The sequence below is a fragment of the Brassica rapa genome, chromosome A09 (genome assembly GCF_000309985.2).
Source record: "Brassica rapa cultivar Chiifu-401-42 chromosome A09, CAAS_Brap_v3.01, whole genome shotgun sequence".
In the NCBI taxonomy this organism is placed as follows: domain Eukaryota; kingdom Viridiplantae; phylum Streptophyta; class Magnoliopsida; order Brassicales; family Brassicaceae; genus Brassica; species Brassica rapa.
The window spans coordinates 29,203,739-29,223,442 of NC_024803.2; the positions used below are offsets into that span (position 1 = coordinate 29,203,739).

Below are 19,704 nucleotides of genomic sequence, written 5' to 3' on the forward strand. Positions count from 1 at the left end.
CTCTGCGGATAGGTGGCCCGGCGACTTTCCTGGACTCTAGCTTTTACAAGCCCATTGCCCAATCACTTCTTCAACTGACAGTTGTTGATCCCTTTGATTGTTTCTTATAATTATACACTTGTGATACTAGATACATAGCCGATGTGGGAGGTTGCTCGTTTCTAGATCATAGTCATAAAGTCTTTTCTTTTAAAAAAGTAAAATAGATTGACAAGAAAGATTGAGAAACATTGCGCATGAATGGTCGACCATTAAGGGACTGATTATTTCCACCACACGACCAATCATGCGCAATGTTTGTTCAGTTGAAATGTCATGGGTGGCTCACATCAAAAGAAAGATTGAGAAACTAAATATCAGAAAACTGATCAATCCTCCTACAGTCCTACTTCATTCCATTCTTGTTCTAGCTTTCTTTCACTTCTGGTTTGGTGATGTAGTAATTGATTGGTCTTGTAAAATCTACCTTATATATAGCGGTGCACCGGCTAACACATTCAACGAATTTGAGGAGAAGAACACGGTGTTGTCTAGGAACATTAACAATGCAGAAATACTACCTGCAGTTTCAGAAAATGGGGAGAGTAGGATTGAAGCAGACAGATAACGCTTTCTCGCTCGTTGAGGACAGAAATAAAGTTATATAAACAAAGTGTCAATTATAGAAGCTTAATTTAAGATCTTGACTTAGCTCAATTTTTCTTCTTGTTATCTCTCTTTTACATATATTTCACGCAGTTTGGAGATAACTTGTACAACAGACTTAGTAACTAGTAAGTACATATTAGGAAAATGTAAAACAGCATTGATTTATCTTCTTCATTTGGACAAAACATCTTTTCAACTTTGAATACAAAGTGCAACACTATAATTGACACAAGACTGAAGTATGTATGTATACAGTTTGAGTTGAGAAACTAAAACTGAATCATGTATATGCCATTCTCTAGTAAGGCCGTAAAAAAATGATAACGTTGACGTTCAAATAAAATATATAAAACTATAAATAAGTACACATCAAGATAATAATAATCAAATCAAAATAAAATAAAAACACTTTACAATTCATGCCACTAAACGGTAACCGAAATCGTGATCTCCTCCTCTCACAAATTAGCTGCAATAAAACACTCTAAAGCATACAAACATATAAAACACCCAAACAACAACAACAACAACAACAAACATTATGAACAAGCATACAAAAATTTACTAGTAAAAAAAATGGTCACATCACATTATGGAGCAATTGCATTTGTTCTCCAGCTTAGGAGGAGGTTTCAGACTCTCTCCTTTACTAGGAGGAGGAGGAAGTCCAACGTTACCCATCATCGCTGCTGCTTCACTTGCATTTTCATCATTCTCTATATCCACCTCTGTTTTAGCCTCTGTCTCCCTTTGTTTCCGTCTCGCTTTAGAACTCTGTTTCTTCTTCTCCTTTGTTCGTCCATAATTACTACTCCTGTTCGGATTCGACTTTCCAAGTACTGTCACTGTTGGATGCAACATTTCTTCTTCCGCTGCCACATCCTTTGCTTTCTCCATTGCTATTGTTGCAGCCTCGTAAACTAAATCATGGACGATTGAGCTGCAGAATAGTATTGTATCAGTGGCTTCTTCAAGAGTGAGGCTCTTCGTCTCTTTTCCACCTGGACACTCCACTATTACCGTCGACTCATCTGCAGAGAGAGAGAGAGAGAGACCATGTAAATAACAAAATTGTAAAAACCAAAGCACAGTGAGATGCCAGTATGAGAAATCTGAGTAGGTACCTAAAATTTCATTTACAGGAGCCAAGGAGTTGTGATCTAAAGAATAATCATGTCCCATACTCTTCTCTGAGCAATCTTCCACTGCGTTTAGGTTGCACTCCGACTCTAGAATCTCATCATGAACCCCTATACCATGTTTTTCGGCTGCACAGCTCTCTAGTTCTATTTCTGAGGCTGTCATGGTGGACAAACCGTGTTGAGGAGATTCGTTTCCACCCTTTTCTTGCAGCCTAGAGTGATCATCAGTGACAGGTAATGCTCCTAATTCTGATGTGCTCCTTACATGTGCCGGTGATTCACTTATCTCTACTTTACTCGCATTATTAGCTACATCATCTCCATCTCCATTTTCACAAAATTCTTTGTCAGTTATCACCAGCTTCTGCTCTGCTAGAGCACCATCATCTTCACCAAAATCAGCATTCATCACATTGGTTTCTTGGAGCTCAGGATGAGATTCTTGATGAGTTTCATCGGGTGTACATGTTATTTGGGAAGCACACACTTCAAAACTCTCCGCTGGCATGACATTTAGAGCCTTGCAGGTGTGGCTTGACACACCAGATGAAGAAGACATGCTGCTCAGGGACTTAGAGTTGGTATCATACCTATGAGTCTCCATGTCAAGTGTGCTCCCGCTTTGATGTCGTACATGGCTTCCTTTTCTTATAGAGGAACCATAATCCCAAGATGAAGATGCAGATGTAGTTTCTGTGGAGCTTCTGAGGCTTATACTTATATCCCTTAAATAAGAAAAGCCCTCGTATGATCTGGTAAGACCACTGGAGCTATTAGCTTTAGTTATGGGTGACTTCATACTAACCGATCTCTTTATAAGCAAAGGAACCCCCCTAACTTCTGAAGAACCAATCTTCAGATCATGATGCTTCTCAGAAAGCTGAGTATCTGTTGTGCCTGTATGTGATAGACTAGTGGAAGACTGAATTTCATCCTGGTGATCGAGGGTCTCTACATCTTGCTCTCCCAAAGCCCTGGAAAGAGGGCTCTCGCGCAAATGATTATGTTCTTGCTCGTAGGAATCACCACACTGCCTAATGTCTTCTCCCGTCTTTAAGATTTCTGCCTCAACCATAGCATCAGGCAGAGATTCTAGCACATCTATGGCAGGACTTGTGTCAACAAAAGACTCCTTTTCATCAAAAATATCTTGAGGCTGTTTCAGGAAGTTTCCATCAAGAGCTCTTGTTGTTCCAGAGGGATCTGTTTCCACAAAATTGTGTTCCTCCCTGCAATCTGGACAAATATGTATCTCGCTTCTAGTTTCTTCAGTGACACGATAGTGGGAGCCACATCTAACACACACCTCCATAGTTTCAAGACCGACCTCCTCTAAAAAGTCATTGCGTAGATGATGACTACCAAGAGTCGAAGTGTTTTCAACATCAGAAACATGGTGGCTGGCCTCCTCATTCACACTAGACTCGCATTCAACAGCCTGACTTATATCCAAATCACCAAGCTGATCACTGAAAGAACTCTCATGTCTGCTACCTTCGTTTAATAAATCTACCATGCCAAAGGCATTAACTTGTCCATGTTTATCAGGATAATCCAAACTTTCAACTTCAGACTGGACAACAGGGATTGGATCACTTCCTTTAGTATCTGGCATGAAGCCTGTAACTTGGCTAGAACTTGAATTGCTCCCCACTGTTGGAGAAGAATGTCTTAACATTAAGTGATGGTAAGACGAACTACTTTTCCCAGAATAGATGCCTGTGCTAGGAAGGCTAGAAGCAAGAGGCCTAAACATGCTATGATGGCTTTTAGGATGATCCATTTGACGAAGAGCAGCCTCAAACGGTCTTCTTGGTGCTGAACCAGGCGACTGCAATTTAGAAGATCTCGAAGTTCTACTATTAGGAGAAAGGCTAGCTCTCTTTGAAACTGCAGGCTCTGAGCTACGCACGGGAATAGACTGCAAAGATTGGAGATCAGCATCTCCGGATGATGCAACAGAGCCTTTACTATGAGAACTCAACCGGTCACGCTCATGGCTGTGAGATGAACTGACACTTCTGGAAGCACTAGGAGAAACAGATTGTCTGCTGCGTGTTGAGGCTGCATCCCTGCCATTTCTGGAAGCTGGTGACGAACCTCTTACATAGGAAGCCGGTCGATCACCCAAAGAAGTTCTGAGATTAGGTGGTGCGTCCAAGGAGAAACCAGGAATGTTTGACTGCCACACTTTTATTTTGGGAGAAGCAGAGTTGCCACGACTACTAGTTCTGACAGGAGAAGTACCCCTGAGAGCTGGAGATGCAATGGTGGTTGTTGATCCAGTGCTCATCCTTCGGGAAGTTGGGGTAGAAGATCTTGAGGGTTTCCCTGGACTAGGAGAAATCCTCCTAACTGGTGGGGTAACTGATCGTGGACCAGAAGCGGGACTAGGATGGCGTGCTGAAGATGGCCTTCCCCTTGTCTGCTGCATATTGTCAGCACAAGGTGATGTGCTTAGGCGATTTGGGCTTGCACTCCCCCTACTACTACGGCGTCTCTTCTCCATCTACATATACATATTCAGAACAGTGAATTAGAAAAAATGCAGCAAGATTTGATTCAAGACCATCAGTGTTAGAGATGAATACCGTGGAAGATCTAGATAAGGAGATCTGACTCTGCGGTCTCCCTATCCTCCCAACACTAGCTGCTGGCGGTTCGTCATCCAAAGAAGGAAAAAGTGGTGTGTCTGGAGGCGTCAGCAACCTTTCATTGATTTTGCAGTAAGCTTTGTAAGACAAATATAGGGATCCAAAAGAGCAAAACTAAACAGGTTGTGACAAAATTACTAGAGTTAATGCCAACAATAAAGTTAACGGAACATCTTTCAGTATCACTAAAAGAAAAGAAGCTAGAGTTGGATAAGAAAGGCTACCAATCATAGTCGTTCTTATCTCCTTCTGCAGTCAGCAATCTGCTACTCTCTCCTTGAACAGGAATGTTGAACTCTGAAAAGTGCTTCAACTTTGTAGCTACAAGATAAAATGCCCAAAAAATTAGAATGAAGGAGTATGTTGAGAGAGATAACAGAAACAATCTTGATCGACTTACAAAATACATCTTCAAGATCATCAGATGAGTGTAGCAAGAAATCATCACGTTCTTTGTCTTGCAGCTCATTAAACAGCGTAAGATCTTCGTCTTTATCTCTGAACAGTATCCCGTACTCAATGCTGTGTCCTCGTCTATGTTTGTTCCCTGGTAGCTCCCTGCCAGGGGAGCATCTCAATGCCGGGGAAGGAGGCATCTCTACTGCCTTTTGCTATCACATATGAATCCAAAAAACATAAATCCCAACGGGTTTCAGACCTTTGACCTGAAAAGAAGCAATAGTCATTGTGAGATCAGCTTCTGGAGACGGAAAAGTCAAATCTTTAGAAACAAAGCCTGAGCAGTATAACCTAAAAGACTCAAACTTTTTAGCTAAACAACCCTGAAACAGAGAAACCCTAACTCCAATTCTCTGATAACTCGCTCTGACTGCAACTGGAGCTCGCCAAAAGTCTAACATTTTGCAGGAAAGCTTGAAACTTACCAAAGATTAAGCAGAACCCACTTCAAGGAAAAGAAAGATCTCGGCTTTAAGGATCAAACCCAGGTCCTGGAAGAACGAGGAGAGAGTAGTTCCGTACAGATCAAAAGAGCAGAGAGAGACCCAAGTGAGATCGATTCGATTCAATTCCTCTTTCTTTATCTCTCTCTCAGTGAAGAAAATGTAAACTTTGTAAGAAGAGCATTTAGTTTGCTTCGTGTGGAAGAAGAAGAAGCAAAACTTCGATTCCTTGCTCTCTCTTGTTTCTGCAAAACTGTCAGATTTGCTTCTTTGCACCGCAACAAAGCTGTCTTCTCTCTTTCTCTCTCTCTCTCTTCTCTTTCTCTCTCTCTCTCTGACTATTCAGAGTCCTCTTTTCTCGAGCTTTTTGGAGGGGCGGTTTTGAGAGTTATGTGATCGTAATGATTTTCTAGAAACCGTGACCGAAGCTCTCTGATTAAAGGCAGAGAGAGAGGCTTTGGATGCAGACGAAAGAGCTCATTCTGATAACTCTCCTTTTCTAGTTCTTTTTTTTTTTTTTGCGAATATTACCCTAAACCCCCTCCAAACTTGGTAAAGTTTCTAAATCGTACTGACTTACAATAATGTCTAAAAGAAACCCATTTATTTTAATGGGGATTTTATATTTAGTGTCGGAGATTTCGGCTTGGGTCTGTTCTAGTTTTTCAGTATTCGGATTATTCGGGTTGAAGTGTTTAAGATCCGTTTAAGAACCAAACATTTTTTTTGGATTGGATCAGTTCGGACAATGTCAAATTTGGATCAGGTTTTTACTTTTTTATAAAATTCGAAGTGGAACCTAATTGAAAATAATTCAGATTTGGTTTGTGTTTAAGCAAAGAAAACCGAAAAATCTCCAAAAATCCAAGTTAAACATGAAAATCCGAAAAAATATTTAGATAATTCGGGATTTTGATTTTTTATAAATTATATTTATGTATAAAAAATAAAAATAATATATATTTTTATTATATTTTGAATATTCGGATACTCGTACGGTTTTCAGTTGGATTCTGGTTTGGTTTCAATTTTTTAAATTTAAAAAAATAAGAACCATTCGGATTTTTGTAAATTTTGGTATAGTTTTAGTTTTGATTTTTCGGTTCGGTTTTTGGATAAAATTCACATAACTATTTACATTTATCAAAATGTATTTTAACCATATGGTAAATTTGGAATCTCTTAAGCTTGTTTGACCATAATATATAAAGATTATGGATAGTAACAATACCATACATATGCATTATGTAAATATATTCACCTGTTTTGCTATATATATAGTACAAATATTACAAGGGACCTTATTATAATATAATAATATAACCGTTGATGTAATCATATGCAGTTGGTAAGTGATGTAGTCGGTACGTATCTGTGCTCCCGATTAGGAGAATTTTATTTTAAATTGTAGTTATGTTTCATACTAATCAAGCAAGTGGGGTTGTTTCTGAATGTTATTAAGTTTGGGAATTTTTATAAACATTGCAAGAATATAGTATCTTTTCATGGAATTTGTTTTCAGGTGACTTAAATTTTGCTCCAGATATTTATTTATGTTCCACGTCGATTATAAACGAACTGACTTCAATTAATAAGGTCAAGATTCACTAATACGCAGTTATGGATCTTATCTCTTTTATTATTGGTCTAATAATGGCGGCATCTATAACTGATTATGTAATTAAATTTAAATTTATATGGTCTGGTTTTTTCATCTGCGCCGTTTGCGACTTACCTCTGTACTCATCAATCTTCCCAAAAAGCCCAAATATATTAAAATAAGTTATTTTATATTTTTCTAACACTCGTACTTACTGTACACAAATATTTATTTGTCGATTTCATAATTTTCAAAATCTGATAACAGCGACGTGTTTATGGTTAATTTTTATGATGTTTGTTATCATCATTTTATTTATAGTTTTATTAAGCAAGTTTGTCATCATTATGCAATATTGAACTTCTTATATAACATTTCTGTTTTGAAAATTGATATATAGTAGTACAAAAGATAATTTGTTCCCATACTAATGATTTAGTAACCCGTATAATGTTATATTGTTCAAAGAAATGGTTGAGTTCACATGTGTGGATGTGACTTGCGGGGAAACTTATTTTGTCATAACTCCATAGATATGAAATCTGTGTGATCTATTAATTTTTTTCTTTACATATACAAATGCATATGATAGGTAGCAAGAATAATGATGATATATAAAATCGTTTGGACATTTTTTTGTAAGCTTCGTAAAATAAATCTGACATTTAGACAAAAATAAAAGAAGTTCGTGAACTAAAAAAGTAAATCGAAAATATATAACGTCATACATAAGTAGTTCTGACGTATAATTCTTATATTTTATCTTCATAATCACATTTTGAAATGAGCATTAACTAGGGTTGGGCATTGTCTGTCATTCCAGGCTACGATTTTGGGTTCTTTTTTTTTTACGTTAGGATTGTAGACTTGTGGTCCATTCATATCCTCCTAGGAGCATATAAGTGACATTGCGCAGAAACTAAGCTTGTAGACTTGTAGTCCATTACTCCATGCATTATGCATATCCTCCATGTGTCGTACTTTTCTCGTATTAACTTGAGTGAAAACTTTTACATCTGAATATGTAGAAATAAAGATGCTTGAGAGAATAAGAGGAAAATTTTAGAAATTTGTTCAACCACAGCAGCGAAAGACGATTCATAAAAAGAGAGAGAGAGTTGAAAGTGTAGTCTTGCGGTTAGCAAAAAAAGTGTAGTCTTGAAATGAAAAACGACTTCATAAAGTCTGAGTTGAAATTGATATAAGTAAGCAGATATTGCTAACTGAATATAAACAAAAGTGCTCATTTAATTTAAAAATGAACTAAACAAAACTGAACACGTTTTAGAAATGCTAATCATATGGATTTAAGTTTAGGTGGTTTTTCTTTGCTAGTTATGGTCTTTGTCTACCATGGTCTTAATTATTACTAATTATTACACTTCAGGAGTTAAAGACGATAAAACAAAAGGGTTGATGGGTTATAAGTTTAATGTTTCTGAGATTGAAATATCAATGTCCTGTATCATATGTAGCTTACCAGCTAGATATGAAGAACCGGGTCAGCTCTAAATGTCGACACGACGGCAATAGGTATTATGACCGTATGACAATCCACTTGATCATTAAGCTTAGGTGTGTAAGCAAACATATTAAATACATTGTACAACTTTCATAAATATAAGTAAACATTAATAATTTAAATAAGGTGACAAATGATTGTCTCTGGCAACCCGAATGGTGTTAGTTGACAAATGTATGTTTCAATCATGTGGCTACCTTTTGTTGAGATGTCAACTTTATCTTGATTGTTCTTTTTTCCTCTCAAAACACGAATGGATGTTAGATCTGTCTTATGGGTAATCAGTAATGATGGCTTACAAAGGGCTTTCTTCTCAAAGAGGGATGTTCAAATTTTACTTTGCTAATGACTAGTGAGAAGAATTCTAGTGTGACATGTAAATTACATGCATCAGTTTCTCCAGTCAGAAAAAAATTATATAACTCCGTCATTATCAGAATTAGATACAAAATGAGATGTTGTGTAACTAATCTATTATGAACATTTAGGAGTTGGACGGTGACTCGAAGTAAGCAAAACATATTTGTCTCGGAATCAGTTAAAGAAAAAAACATTGTAGGAGTTTTTCGTTTTTAGGGGTAGCTCCTACAAACCAACAAGCGACACAAAATCCACACAAACATGATGCAGGATATTTTCTTACAGTTTTCCGAAAAAGACCATATAATAGTGTGTTGATAAAAAAAATAAAATAAATAAATAATTAAAAAAGTGTTTGGACCGTACAACTGGACCTGCTTAGCTAGGATCCATGTTCGAAAACGTGGCCGTTTAAGTGCTGTTTGGAGGTTGACCGCGGCGATTATGCCTAAATCGGTGTAGCTAGGTGTTGATCCGCGTAAGACCGCCTAATTTCCGCGTTGACCATCTAATCCCGAGTTGACCGCCTAAATTTTTGTTTCCGTCCGTGTAAGTTAAAATACGGTTAATTATTTTTTACTCATTATTGACACATTTTGTGTAATTATTCATTACTAAATAATTATAGTTAGCTATCAAACCCAAAACAAACACATACATACTACATTTATGGATTTTTTCGTATCAAACCCACCATTACGAATAAAAAAAGAGATTGTTTAAAATTATATATAAAAAATTATATAACTTTTTTTTGATCAAATACTATGTCTAAGAACTTGTATCATCATGTTTAAAATTAGCTAAATATATTATAAATATATTAAATTGTATTTAAAATTAGATCCCGCATAATTCCTGAGTACTCCTCAATTTTTTGGTAACTAGCTAGGTCCGAGATTACCGTCCGACTAGCACCTAACGTAGTTCTGAATAGGGGCTGGGATTATATGGTGGAAGAAAAAAAGAGAAAAAGAAGAGTTTGGTGAGAAGAATCCGTTAAAGAACAATAAAAGAAGTAACTTATAAGAGTTCAGAAATGAGATATTGAATCTCAGAATAAAGAAAAATGACACAAGTGGTTTTTAAAAAATGATAACAAAAGGTAGATAATCAGAGGGTTTGTTGTGCTAAGAGAGTAAAAAATATGTGAATCCTCTCATGTTGAACTTATATTTATAGAGTTTACATGGCTGATGGTTCGAGTTTGAATATCAAGTCGGGTCAATGGCTATTGGATCAAGTGTCGTCAGAGCCTGTCCTATACTTATGAAAGTCAAAATAAAACAAAAGGCTAAATAAATGAATGCAGTCAGGGATGTTTGAACCCAAACTTCCAACATTAGTAATTTCTCTTAGAACCACTAGGCTAACGTCACTTTCTGAAAACTAATGGCCGTTCAAATACATATTATCATGTCGGCCAAAAATCCATGCTTCCTCTGCTTGTGGCCAGGGCCAGCACTGAGTGTTGTGTTGGTAAATGGTAACATAGTATAACCGAACTTGGTCTATATATTTATTTCAGATATATAATCTAGTTGCCAGACATAATGAACATAGTAAATTTTTGAATCTTCTATTTTTGAATATTAAAAAAAATTAAACATAGAGAACATAATCAATTTTTTCATATAAAAACTTCGGGATCAGTAGCTAAATCTAATTGGTCAAATACGCCACCTTGGTAAGCAAAACCCTAAACACCCAATTTTTACTCTAACTTTTGAGATCTCCCATCAAAATCACTTAAAATGGTGCAAATGTTCAAGGCATAAAGTTGTAAGCAAAAATAACCGGTGAATATACACACTTTCTATAATTTTAGTTTAAGAAGATAGGCTAAAAAAGTTCATATGAACCTTATTCAACAAATTCTTATTTAATCGTCTCTCTATTAGCCGTTTACGTTTTCAAATATTACTTAAATTAGTCGTTTACACAAAAATATATATTGCATTTCTCAATAAAATAATATTTTCTCACATACATTATAGAATTCATAATAATAACTAAATATGTGATTCTCAAAAGTGTTGAGACTGTTCTAATACTAACTTCCTCAGTTTAAACAAATTCCAACATCATCAAACGACTAAATACAAAATCATCACACCATTAGAAAACTGTTACAAATATAATTATATTATATCATAACTCTTAAGTACTATTTTTGAGTTAACTTAAAATTAGTTTTTAAATAAAAAGATAAACACTATTCGACAAAATAAAATAGTTTTTATTATAACTTTTCGTCCGTGGTTCAAATTCTAATATAAAACATTTAATTTTATTAGACTGTTCAATAAAGTTAACTTATGTGTATTATTTTTTGGGCAAATCTCCAAAATAGCACATTTCTAAGTTTATATCACAAAAATAGCACTCAAAAACTAAAATAATCAAAATAGCATTTTATCTTTTGAAAAATTTAAATTTTTTTATTTTTCAAAATTTGAAATCTTATCCCAAAACCTCAATTCTCAACTCTAAACCCTAAAACCTAAATTCTAAACCCTAAACCTTAAATTCTAAACCCTAAACCCCACCCCTTGAATGCTATTTTTGTGACTTTTGGACTTGAGTGCTAGTTTGAGAACAAAAACTTGGTTTAGTGCTATTTTGGTCTTTTTCTCTAATTTTTTTCATAAGAAAATACATAATAACTAAAAACGTGCATAAAAAGTCAATAGCGGCTTTGATTGATAAAGGGTTTTTTAGTTTTTAACCGACGCAAAAATAGTTATATTCTCTCGAAGTGTTTTTACTTTTTGGGAATCAGATTTGTTATCAATCATCATATATCGTCCTTCTCTCCTCCCTCCCGGATCAAAACCCATCACAAAAGAGGGCTTATCGAGGTGGAGCATGATCAAAGCTTCAAACTTTTTGCAATCGAATCAAAAGTGGAGATGCTAGGAGAATGTGGCAAGCCATCCAATCCCGAGAAACCGGTCGAACCCCTTCCAATTCCTTCGCGAACCAACTCAAATCACGCCGCATCTCCTCTCTCCAACTCTCTAATCGCAAAGATTTCGTTTCTCCTCACCGTGCCTCCGTCAACTCCCTTCAGGTAGCTTCCAACTTTGTAGTTTGTTGTTGTTCACTTAAAGTCTTAACTAACTAACTAACTAACTTAAAAGGTTGATTTGACGGAAGGGAGGTACTTGCTCTCAGGAGCATCAGATGGTTCAGCTGCCGTGTTCGATACGCAGCGCGCGACTGATTCCGAGGCAAGTGGTCTAATTGCGAAGCACAAGTGTGTATTTAGTGTGGACAAGGGACATGAACATGGGCATAGATTTGCCGTTTCTTCTGCTGTTTGGTATCCCATTGACACTGGCCTCTTCGTTACAGGTTCTTTTGATCATCTCATCAAAGTCTGGGATACCAATACTGCTCAGGTGATTTTTGATTTGTTCAAAGTTTAGCTACTTTCAAGATTTAGACTTTTTTTCTTAATCTGATTTTTTGTTTTGTAGGCGGTTGTGGATTTTAAGATGCCTGGGAAGGTTTATAGAACTGCCATGTCTTCTCTGGCTATGTCTCACACGCTTATTGCTGCTGGAACTGAGGATGTGCAGGTTCGACTCTGTGATATAGCTTCTGGAGCTTTCTCTCACACCTTATCTGGTCACCGTGGTATGCTTCTTTTTTACTTTTCCTTTGTTGCTTTAGAAGCATTCTCTCACACATTATTTTAGATACTAGACTCTTGCTTTCATTAGTTAGAAAAACAGGCTACTGAGTTGTCTTGTTGTTGTTATGGTACGCCAGATGGTGTTATGTCGGTGGAATGGTCTACTTCCAGCGAGTGGGTTTTGTACACTGGGGGGTGTGATGGTGCTATACGCTTCTGGGACATTAGACGTGCTGGATGTTTCCGTGTTTTGGATCAATCAGTTACGCAACTTGGGGTTCGTCCACCGATTTTAAAGCATACAGCGGTAAACAGTAAGGTTTGTTCAAGACTGAATGACTCTTTTAAAATTTATTCTTGTCATTGTATATCTAGTTAGCTCTGCATGTCTAAGGAACTTCATGTGACAGGAATAAAGGATTATCAATATCTCTGTTTGAATGGGGAATCCTTTAGTTATTTTATTATCTTTTCATACAGGTTTCAGCCGAAAAATCTTCTTCAGGGGGCAAAAATAGGCTGAAGACGCTGCAGAGTAAACACACGGGTAGCCAGAGTATGAAGGGATCATCGAGCGTTAAAGCTTCAGTGGAAAAATCTAGACAGAAGAGACTTCATCCGGGAATGTTGTCTACGCTAGATCGTGCTACGGCTCATTATGGTGTTGTTACTGGATTTAAGGCAACTAACGATGGGATGTATCTTCTTAGCGCTGGTAAGGTTCTAATGGTCATGGTATCTATTTGAACGGCCATAAATTGGTACATAGTGACTATTATATTATATGCCTCTAGTGAATTAGGAAGTGTAACCTCATGACAAGAGTGTGATCTTTGGCTAGTAGTGACTCAATGCAAAGTGGATGTGATATCTTAGGGGTTTAAGCATCAAGTGAAGTATATCAATTTAGTGGTTGCGAGAACTGATTACTACTACTGTACACACTTGGTGATGCTATATGGGATTCCACGTTCAGTCTAATTTACGGTTGAATTTTGCATACTATGTTTTAGGGTCGGATTCAAGAATAAGGCTGTGGGATACTCAATCTGGATGCAATACCCTTTTGAACTTTGAAACTGGGCGCCTTCAGACCAGCAAAGCGATTCAGTTAGCTACGAGCGATGACCCAGCTCTTGTATTTGTTCCATGCATGAAGACTGTGAAGGTAGTCTCATCAACTTACTATATTATCCTCAAATCTTTTCATTTCATTACTTGCATTATACATTGAATCGTGATGCAATTTGTATATAAGGCTTTTGGCATGTGGTCGGGTAGAACAACACTGATGTTTCGTGGACACTACGAAAGCGTGAACACTTGCTGCTTTAATTCCACTGATCAGGTATAATCTCAATCACTGGAATCTTCTCAAATCCCCTTGTTGAAAACACCACTAAATCCGAATGACTTGTTATGCTTTACTCATAGGAACTATACACAAGTGGTGCAGATAGACAAATACTCGTGTGGTCACCAGGTGGATCCGTCGAAGGAGAAATGGTTGAGCTTTTAAATTTTATCGCTACTTGAACTTCAAATCCTTTCTTGTTGTGTATGTGTTTCTGATCAAAGATTGTGTCAATGGCAGGACCAAGATGAAGAAGTTGCCGAAGATAAAGACAATTGGAGCGACTAAGAATCAAAGTCTCGGGCAGTCTTCTTTCTTCGATGTTCGTTGTACCATGTTTAATCTTCGCAACTCAACTCTACAATGCAGTTTCCGATGGTGTGTTGTGTAAAACGAAATGTTTGCTAGTTAAATAGAGTTTGTTCATACTACTACAATGCAGTTTATGACCTATGAACATTAAAACTCGATGGAACAAAAAAAAATCTTGGTGTTTTGTAAGATAAAAAGATCATGTGTGCATGCATGCCCGGAATCATAGGGTTTAGAAGATCAATAGGAAAAAAATCCCATGAATCCCATGAACCTGTTTTGTACTACATGTCCGAATCAGAACTACGAGATAAATGATTATTGGTTACACAAATTGCTGAAAATCTGCGATTCGAATTTGAGTCTCAACTAAAAATGGTTGGTTATTGAAGTACAATTGTTCAATGGCTCTCTAAGAGCAACAACTGTATTGTCACAGTAATAACATTCGACGGTAAAAGTGACATAAAAGTATAATGATGAAACAGCAAAAGTGATTCTATGGTACATCAATCGTCAACAAGGAGGCAGCAGGCAAGTTTGCATAGCTTTAAAATCAAATAGTGAGAAGCCATCATTCGTTCTCCACCGTCGCCGCATAATGCCCATCGTTCATGTTCTGTAATCACAGTTCGAAACAAATTCGTTATAATACCCTCCGCAACAAAATCTCCAAGAGAGAAGATAATCAATCACCCACAGTTTTATATAATACTTACCTTAGCTAGCATCCTCTGCTTGTTCAGGAATTGCGTCCTTGCTTTGTTGAGAGCTGAGTTTGGTGATTTAAACATCCTCTGCCATTAATGAACACCAACTGATGCTTAAAACCGGAAACAATCAAAGAACAAAGAGGAGAGCATGCAGAGTCGCAAAACAAACCTTTTCTTCACTTGACATGCCAGAACCTCGCCCACCAACCTTCTTTGGAGTGAAGCTGAATACATCGTGAAGGAACTCATTCTCCTGTTGTTGCCAAAATTGAATGAAGTAACAGTAAACAGCCAGCTTCTAGAGAAAGAAAACCTAAGAGTCTAAGAAAGTGGAAGCTTGGCAAATAAGAAAACCGACCTGCATATGCTTGATAAAGCCACCCCCAAGGAAATGCTTCAAAAAATTCAACTGTTGAAAAAAGCAACATATACATGTTGAAAACCAGTCACAGGAAGATCAACAGAACAACAGAACAAGTACTAAAGATTGAGAGAAACCTGTATCATCTGATACCACGTTGTCGTCTGCAAATAATCCCCTCCAACCTTTGTAGAGGTTTCAGGTGCGTATCCATCCTAATCATCGTTATTTAAAATAAATCATATATAAAAGTCCAATCTCATCAGGAGCAATATATCATAGAAAAGGTGAAGGCGTACCTCAAGAAATTCAACAAGATCTTTGAACAAATTCCGTTGTGTGTTGAGATCTTTCTTAGCAGAACCTTTACCACCTGCCTCTACAGAGAGGTCCCTAACTTGGTTAACGACTTTGGATTTCAGGCCATGCATGTGAATCAATGCCTCCTGAGACACGCTTCCTTCTTTCACTGATCCATTATTAGCAGACTCTTTGGCTTCAGCAGCAAACTTCTCCAGAGTTCCCGACTCAAATATCAGAGCAAGCGCTTCACCAGCAGCTATACGTACAGATCGGTCATCTTTTTCCAACAGTGAGGAGAGATAAGTAACGATCCTGCAGTAGCATCAATATCTCTAATGAGATTATAAATCCAGTAATAAGTGACACTAGGTCAAATAAATGCAACAAGTTCCACTTACTCTTGCCAAAGTTTGGGACTTAGGGTCCATCGGTCAACTGTTGTGAGCAGGAACGCCCAGGAAGAGACAACAGTAGTTATCACAGCAGGTGAAGGTTTGGCTGCAACAACCTACACAAAATGCCAACTTACATGTGAGCCTCCTACATACTTTAGATTAAACAACATACTTTCTTAATAAACCATATTAGTAGTAGTAATGAAATAGCAAATAATTTGCATAGATTTCTCGGTTTAACATGAGAAAAGAGTAAGATGCATACATTAGAACCTAGTTTGGGGTGAATCATTTGCCATATTATTTGCATAGATGTCTCAGTTTGCTCCGGATTGGTCCCACCAACAAAGGTTATAACTGCCAAACACTCAAGAATCTGCAATGAAATGGCCTTACTTAGAAACCAGACCTTTAACAAAATAAAAAACTACTAGTCATCAGCTCATCCATACCGAAGTTATTTTTAACACTTCACGACCAGATTTAAGGGCCTGAGAAAGAGGAGTGACGGATTCTTCAAGAATCTCTTGTGCTTGATCCCCAAGTCCAACAGTCAATGCTAGCAACCCTGCAAACGCCACATTAACTGTCAGTATAGCTCAATTATTAAAAAAAAACTAGTGAAAATGATGCATAAGTTGCCTACTAACCAATAACATGTGATGCTAAAGAGGTCTCCTTGCTGGACCCTTTCTTGGTGCAGTGTAAGCACTGATGCAATAAAGTGGCAAACCTGCATCATTGAGAAGAAACATTTGACACTCCTTAGTATGATTAACAACATAGGAACTCAAAGTGGAATGCTAAACTAAACAAGAAACGAGTTGGTTTACTTCTTTTCGACAAACTCATGCTGCAAGTCGCTGTTGAAAGCATCAACAATGGAGGCCAAAGCTTGCTCTCTAGTCGAAGTCCTTCACAACCAGAAAGGAATCCACAAAATCAGTTTTCAAACAAAATGAAGCAAGAAAACCCACAACGAAAGAAACAACCTTTTCTCATAGAGAGCATCAAGGGATTGATCGAGCATCAAATCTTTGTGAACCTGAACATCATCCATGCCGGGTCTCTCAGAACGCATGGTGGAGGAGGAGCTAATACTACTTGTATCATCATCACTATCAAACAAATCCATGGGGACGTTCTTACGCTGAGACTCTGCAATTTATCACAAGAAATCAACATTCCCAACCACTTAAAATCAATAAAGATTGAAAATCAAGAAGAGAGGCTTACTCCTCCCCATGGTTTCCTATATCAAATCCAAATCAACTATTGACGAATCGATATAGAGGCTTCCGAGTTTTACGAAAAAAGCGTATCAACGACAATTACGATGGGAAACAACAACAGAAATCGAAGCACGAAAACTAGAGAAGAAGAGCAACAAAAGTCTGGAGGAAAACGCTGAGGAATGAGATCGGAGAGGCGATTTATCCATTAAAGAGAGGGTTCTTTTCAGGGAGAGATGAGAGAGAGAGAGAGAGGTCGAGAAAGTTTCAGAGATTTTGGGGGCCAAGGAAGGAAGGAAGGAAGAGAAACGTGAGGATGAGAGCGGCGAGTTTTCTTTTATATATAAAGACCAAAGACTGTAAGAGGCGTAGAGGACTCTCGACTCGGTGATTTCGAAGAAGAATCAAACCTTTCACATCTACGGAATATGCTCTCCCACGTGGCACTTTTTATGCCGTTGGATCCTCTCATGCCGACGTGACTATGATTTCATTTAATTTTGAACACACCTACATTTTATAATTTGTAGTCCTCGTGTAGCATGTTTTAGATCTTGTTTTAGTTTTAGGGTTTCTTATTTTGCTTATGTATTTTATAAAAGTATAAGTATAAGGTTTCTCAGTTAGTATCAGTTTTAAGTTATAAAATTTAAGTGATATTATATTTTTAGCATAATTTCCCCCCCCCCCCCCCCCCCCCCCCATAATCTATGAGATTGAATAACACTGAATTCCAACTAGTATTCACAAATGTGAGTTAAATAATGATTTCAAAATTACTAATCTAATATTTTATTTGGATTTTTAAATCCACTAAAAATCTAATCACTAATAAATTTTACAATGTTTTAATTGTTTTTAAGTAATTTACATGATAGAGATTTTTTTTCACTCAAAGTAATTAGTATTTCCTCTACTTTTACGTTTATTTCACTCAACTTTTATCCAACAATTAATATTTTACTGTCTTTTATCCAACAACAAAAGATATAATAGATGTAAATTCTTAATTTATGCATATTTAAATGCAATGGAGGTAAGACTTAAAATGTGGGAAGAGCTAAATTTAGATATGACAAAAAGAGAATCCGAGTGTGTGCCAGTAGGATACCCCATCTCTTGCAAAACGTAGACCTCACAAACCGTGTAGTTGCTTTTAATACCACAAGTAAAATATATTTAAAAATTATTTTCAGATTATAAAACTCAAAAGTATTTAGATCCTTCTATACATTAAAATAGAAGTCACTTTATTGATTTCTGCTGACATAACATTAATATAGAGCTTCTCAGAAAAATTGTTATAATTCTATTGGTCGATTTTTTTGAATTTTATTTTTCATTTATTTTAATCAATCGCTTATGTAGACAAGCCCAAAACTATTGTCGATTTTGTTAAGCCCATAGCTAGGAGATAATAATTATCGATTTAGTTTAGCATTGGACAAGATTTAGAACTAAGACAAATATTAAAAACTTTCCTTATTATTCAAACATTAAACTTGCGCATGTTGATATCATATTAATTACATTTGCTTAGAAAATATTATAATGTTTCTAATTAGTAGGGGTGGGCGTTCGGGTACCCGTTCGGGTTTGGGTCGGGTATTTTGGATTTTCGAGTATTTCGGTATAGAGGTGTAGAACCTGTTCGGGTATTTCTGTACTTCGGGTCGGGTTCGGGTATTTTTAGTTTGAATTCAGTTATTTCAGATCGGGTTCGGATATTTAGATTAAAAAAAAAAAATTAAAATTTTCATTTCTCAAGTTTCTTATATTTAAAAATATAACTTTCGGTTAACTAATTTTTTATTTTTAATAGATTGAATGGTTAATAGATTTAGACATAAAAATTTAAAAATAAAAAGGCATTAATTTAGTTATTTTTTAAAAAAATTTGGATGTAATTTTTTGTTAATTTTTTAAATAAAAAACTTGACATGCATTTTCGGATCGGGTTCGGGTGCCACTTCGGATATCGGGTAAAGTGCCCACCTCTACTAATTAGGTTGTTTGTTTTTAATAACTTACCTTTCTAATATGGATTACTTGCGCAAGTTGAAATCATTAAATATGTAAATAACTTATTGACAAAATTTGTTTTAATAACTTACATTTCTAATATGAATTACTTGCGCAAGTTGAAATCATTAAATATGTAAATCACTTATTCACAATATGGATTACTTGCGCAAGTTGAAATCATTAAATATTATCGATTTAGTTTACCATTGGGCAAGATTTAGAATTAAGACAAATATTAAAAACTTTCTTTATTATTCAAACGGTAAACTTGCGCATGTTGATATCATATTTATTACATTGCTTACAAAATATTTTAATGTTTCTAATTAGGTTGTTTGTTTTTAATAACTTACATTTCTAATATGGATTACTTGCGCAAGTTAAAATCATATCATATGCAAATCATTTTTTGACAATACACATTTAATATTTTTCTTTAAACGATTTCATTATTTATTGTGCAAAATATTGTGCGTCATTAATATGAGAAATAAATCGACTGTATATATATATGAGACACCCAAGGTCTTAAAATACAAAC

General features: G+C 36.2%; 3 protein-coding genes across 3 annotated transcripts; 1 reads left to right on the plus strand and 2 right to left on the minus strand.

Moving 5' to 3' along the window:
- Window positions 1–1,020: 1,020 nt before the first annotated feature.
- On the minus strand, window positions 1,021–6,457 carry LOC103839013 (serine/arginine repetitive matrix protein 2). Its single transcript, XM_009115481.3, has 6 exons — window positions 5,329–6,457; window positions 4,845–5,109; window positions 4,669–4,765; window positions 4,382–4,499; window positions 1,773–4,299; window positions 1,021–1,679 (listed from the first exon to the last, which is right to left on the minus strand). Exons 2-6 carry the CDS (start codon window positions 5,038–5,040, stop codon window positions 1,234–1,236), a joined length of 3,384 nt encoding a protein of 1,127 aa, XP_009113729.1. The 5' UTR covers window positions 5,041–5,109; window positions 5,329–6,457; the 3' UTR covers window positions 1,021–1,233.
- Window positions 6,458–11,489: 5,032 nt separating this feature from the next.
- On the plus strand, window positions 11,490–14,348 carry LOC103839014 (WD repeat-containing protein ATCSA-1). The gene is made up of 10 exons (XM_033281247.1): window positions 11,490–11,621; window positions 11,667–11,901; window positions 11,972–12,232; window positions 12,311–12,470; window positions 12,606–12,787; window positions 12,949–13,183; window positions 13,482–13,636; window positions 13,727–13,816; window positions 13,903–13,974; window positions 14,063–14,348. The coding sequence occupies exons 2-10, from the start codon at window positions 11,752–11,754 to the stop codon at window positions 14,108–14,110; spliced, it is 1,353 nt and encodes a 450-aa protein (XP_033137138.1). The 5' UTR covers window positions 11,490–11,621; window positions 11,667–11,751; the 3' UTR covers window positions 14,111–14,348.
- Window positions 14,349–14,468: 120 nt separating this feature from the next.
- On the minus strand, window positions 14,469–17,448 carry LOC103839015 (interferon-related developmental regulator 1). Its single transcript, XM_009115484.1, has 13 exons — window positions 17,143–17,448; window positions 16,899–17,064; window positions 16,740–16,820; window positions 16,557–16,639; window positions 16,359–16,474; window positions 16,172–16,282; window positions 15,910–16,019; window positions 15,508–15,823; window positions 15,346–15,423; window positions 15,206–15,256; window positions 15,017–15,100; window positions 14,854–14,931; window positions 14,469–14,753 (listed from the first exon to the last, which is right to left on the minus strand). Exons 1-13 carry the CDS (start codon window positions 17,150–17,152, stop codon window positions 14,709–14,711), a joined length of 1,329 nt encoding a protein of 442 aa, XP_009113732.1. The 5' UTR covers window positions 17,153–17,448; the 3' UTR covers window positions 14,469–14,708.
- Between the last annotated feature and the right edge of the window lie 2,256 nt (window positions 17,449–19,704).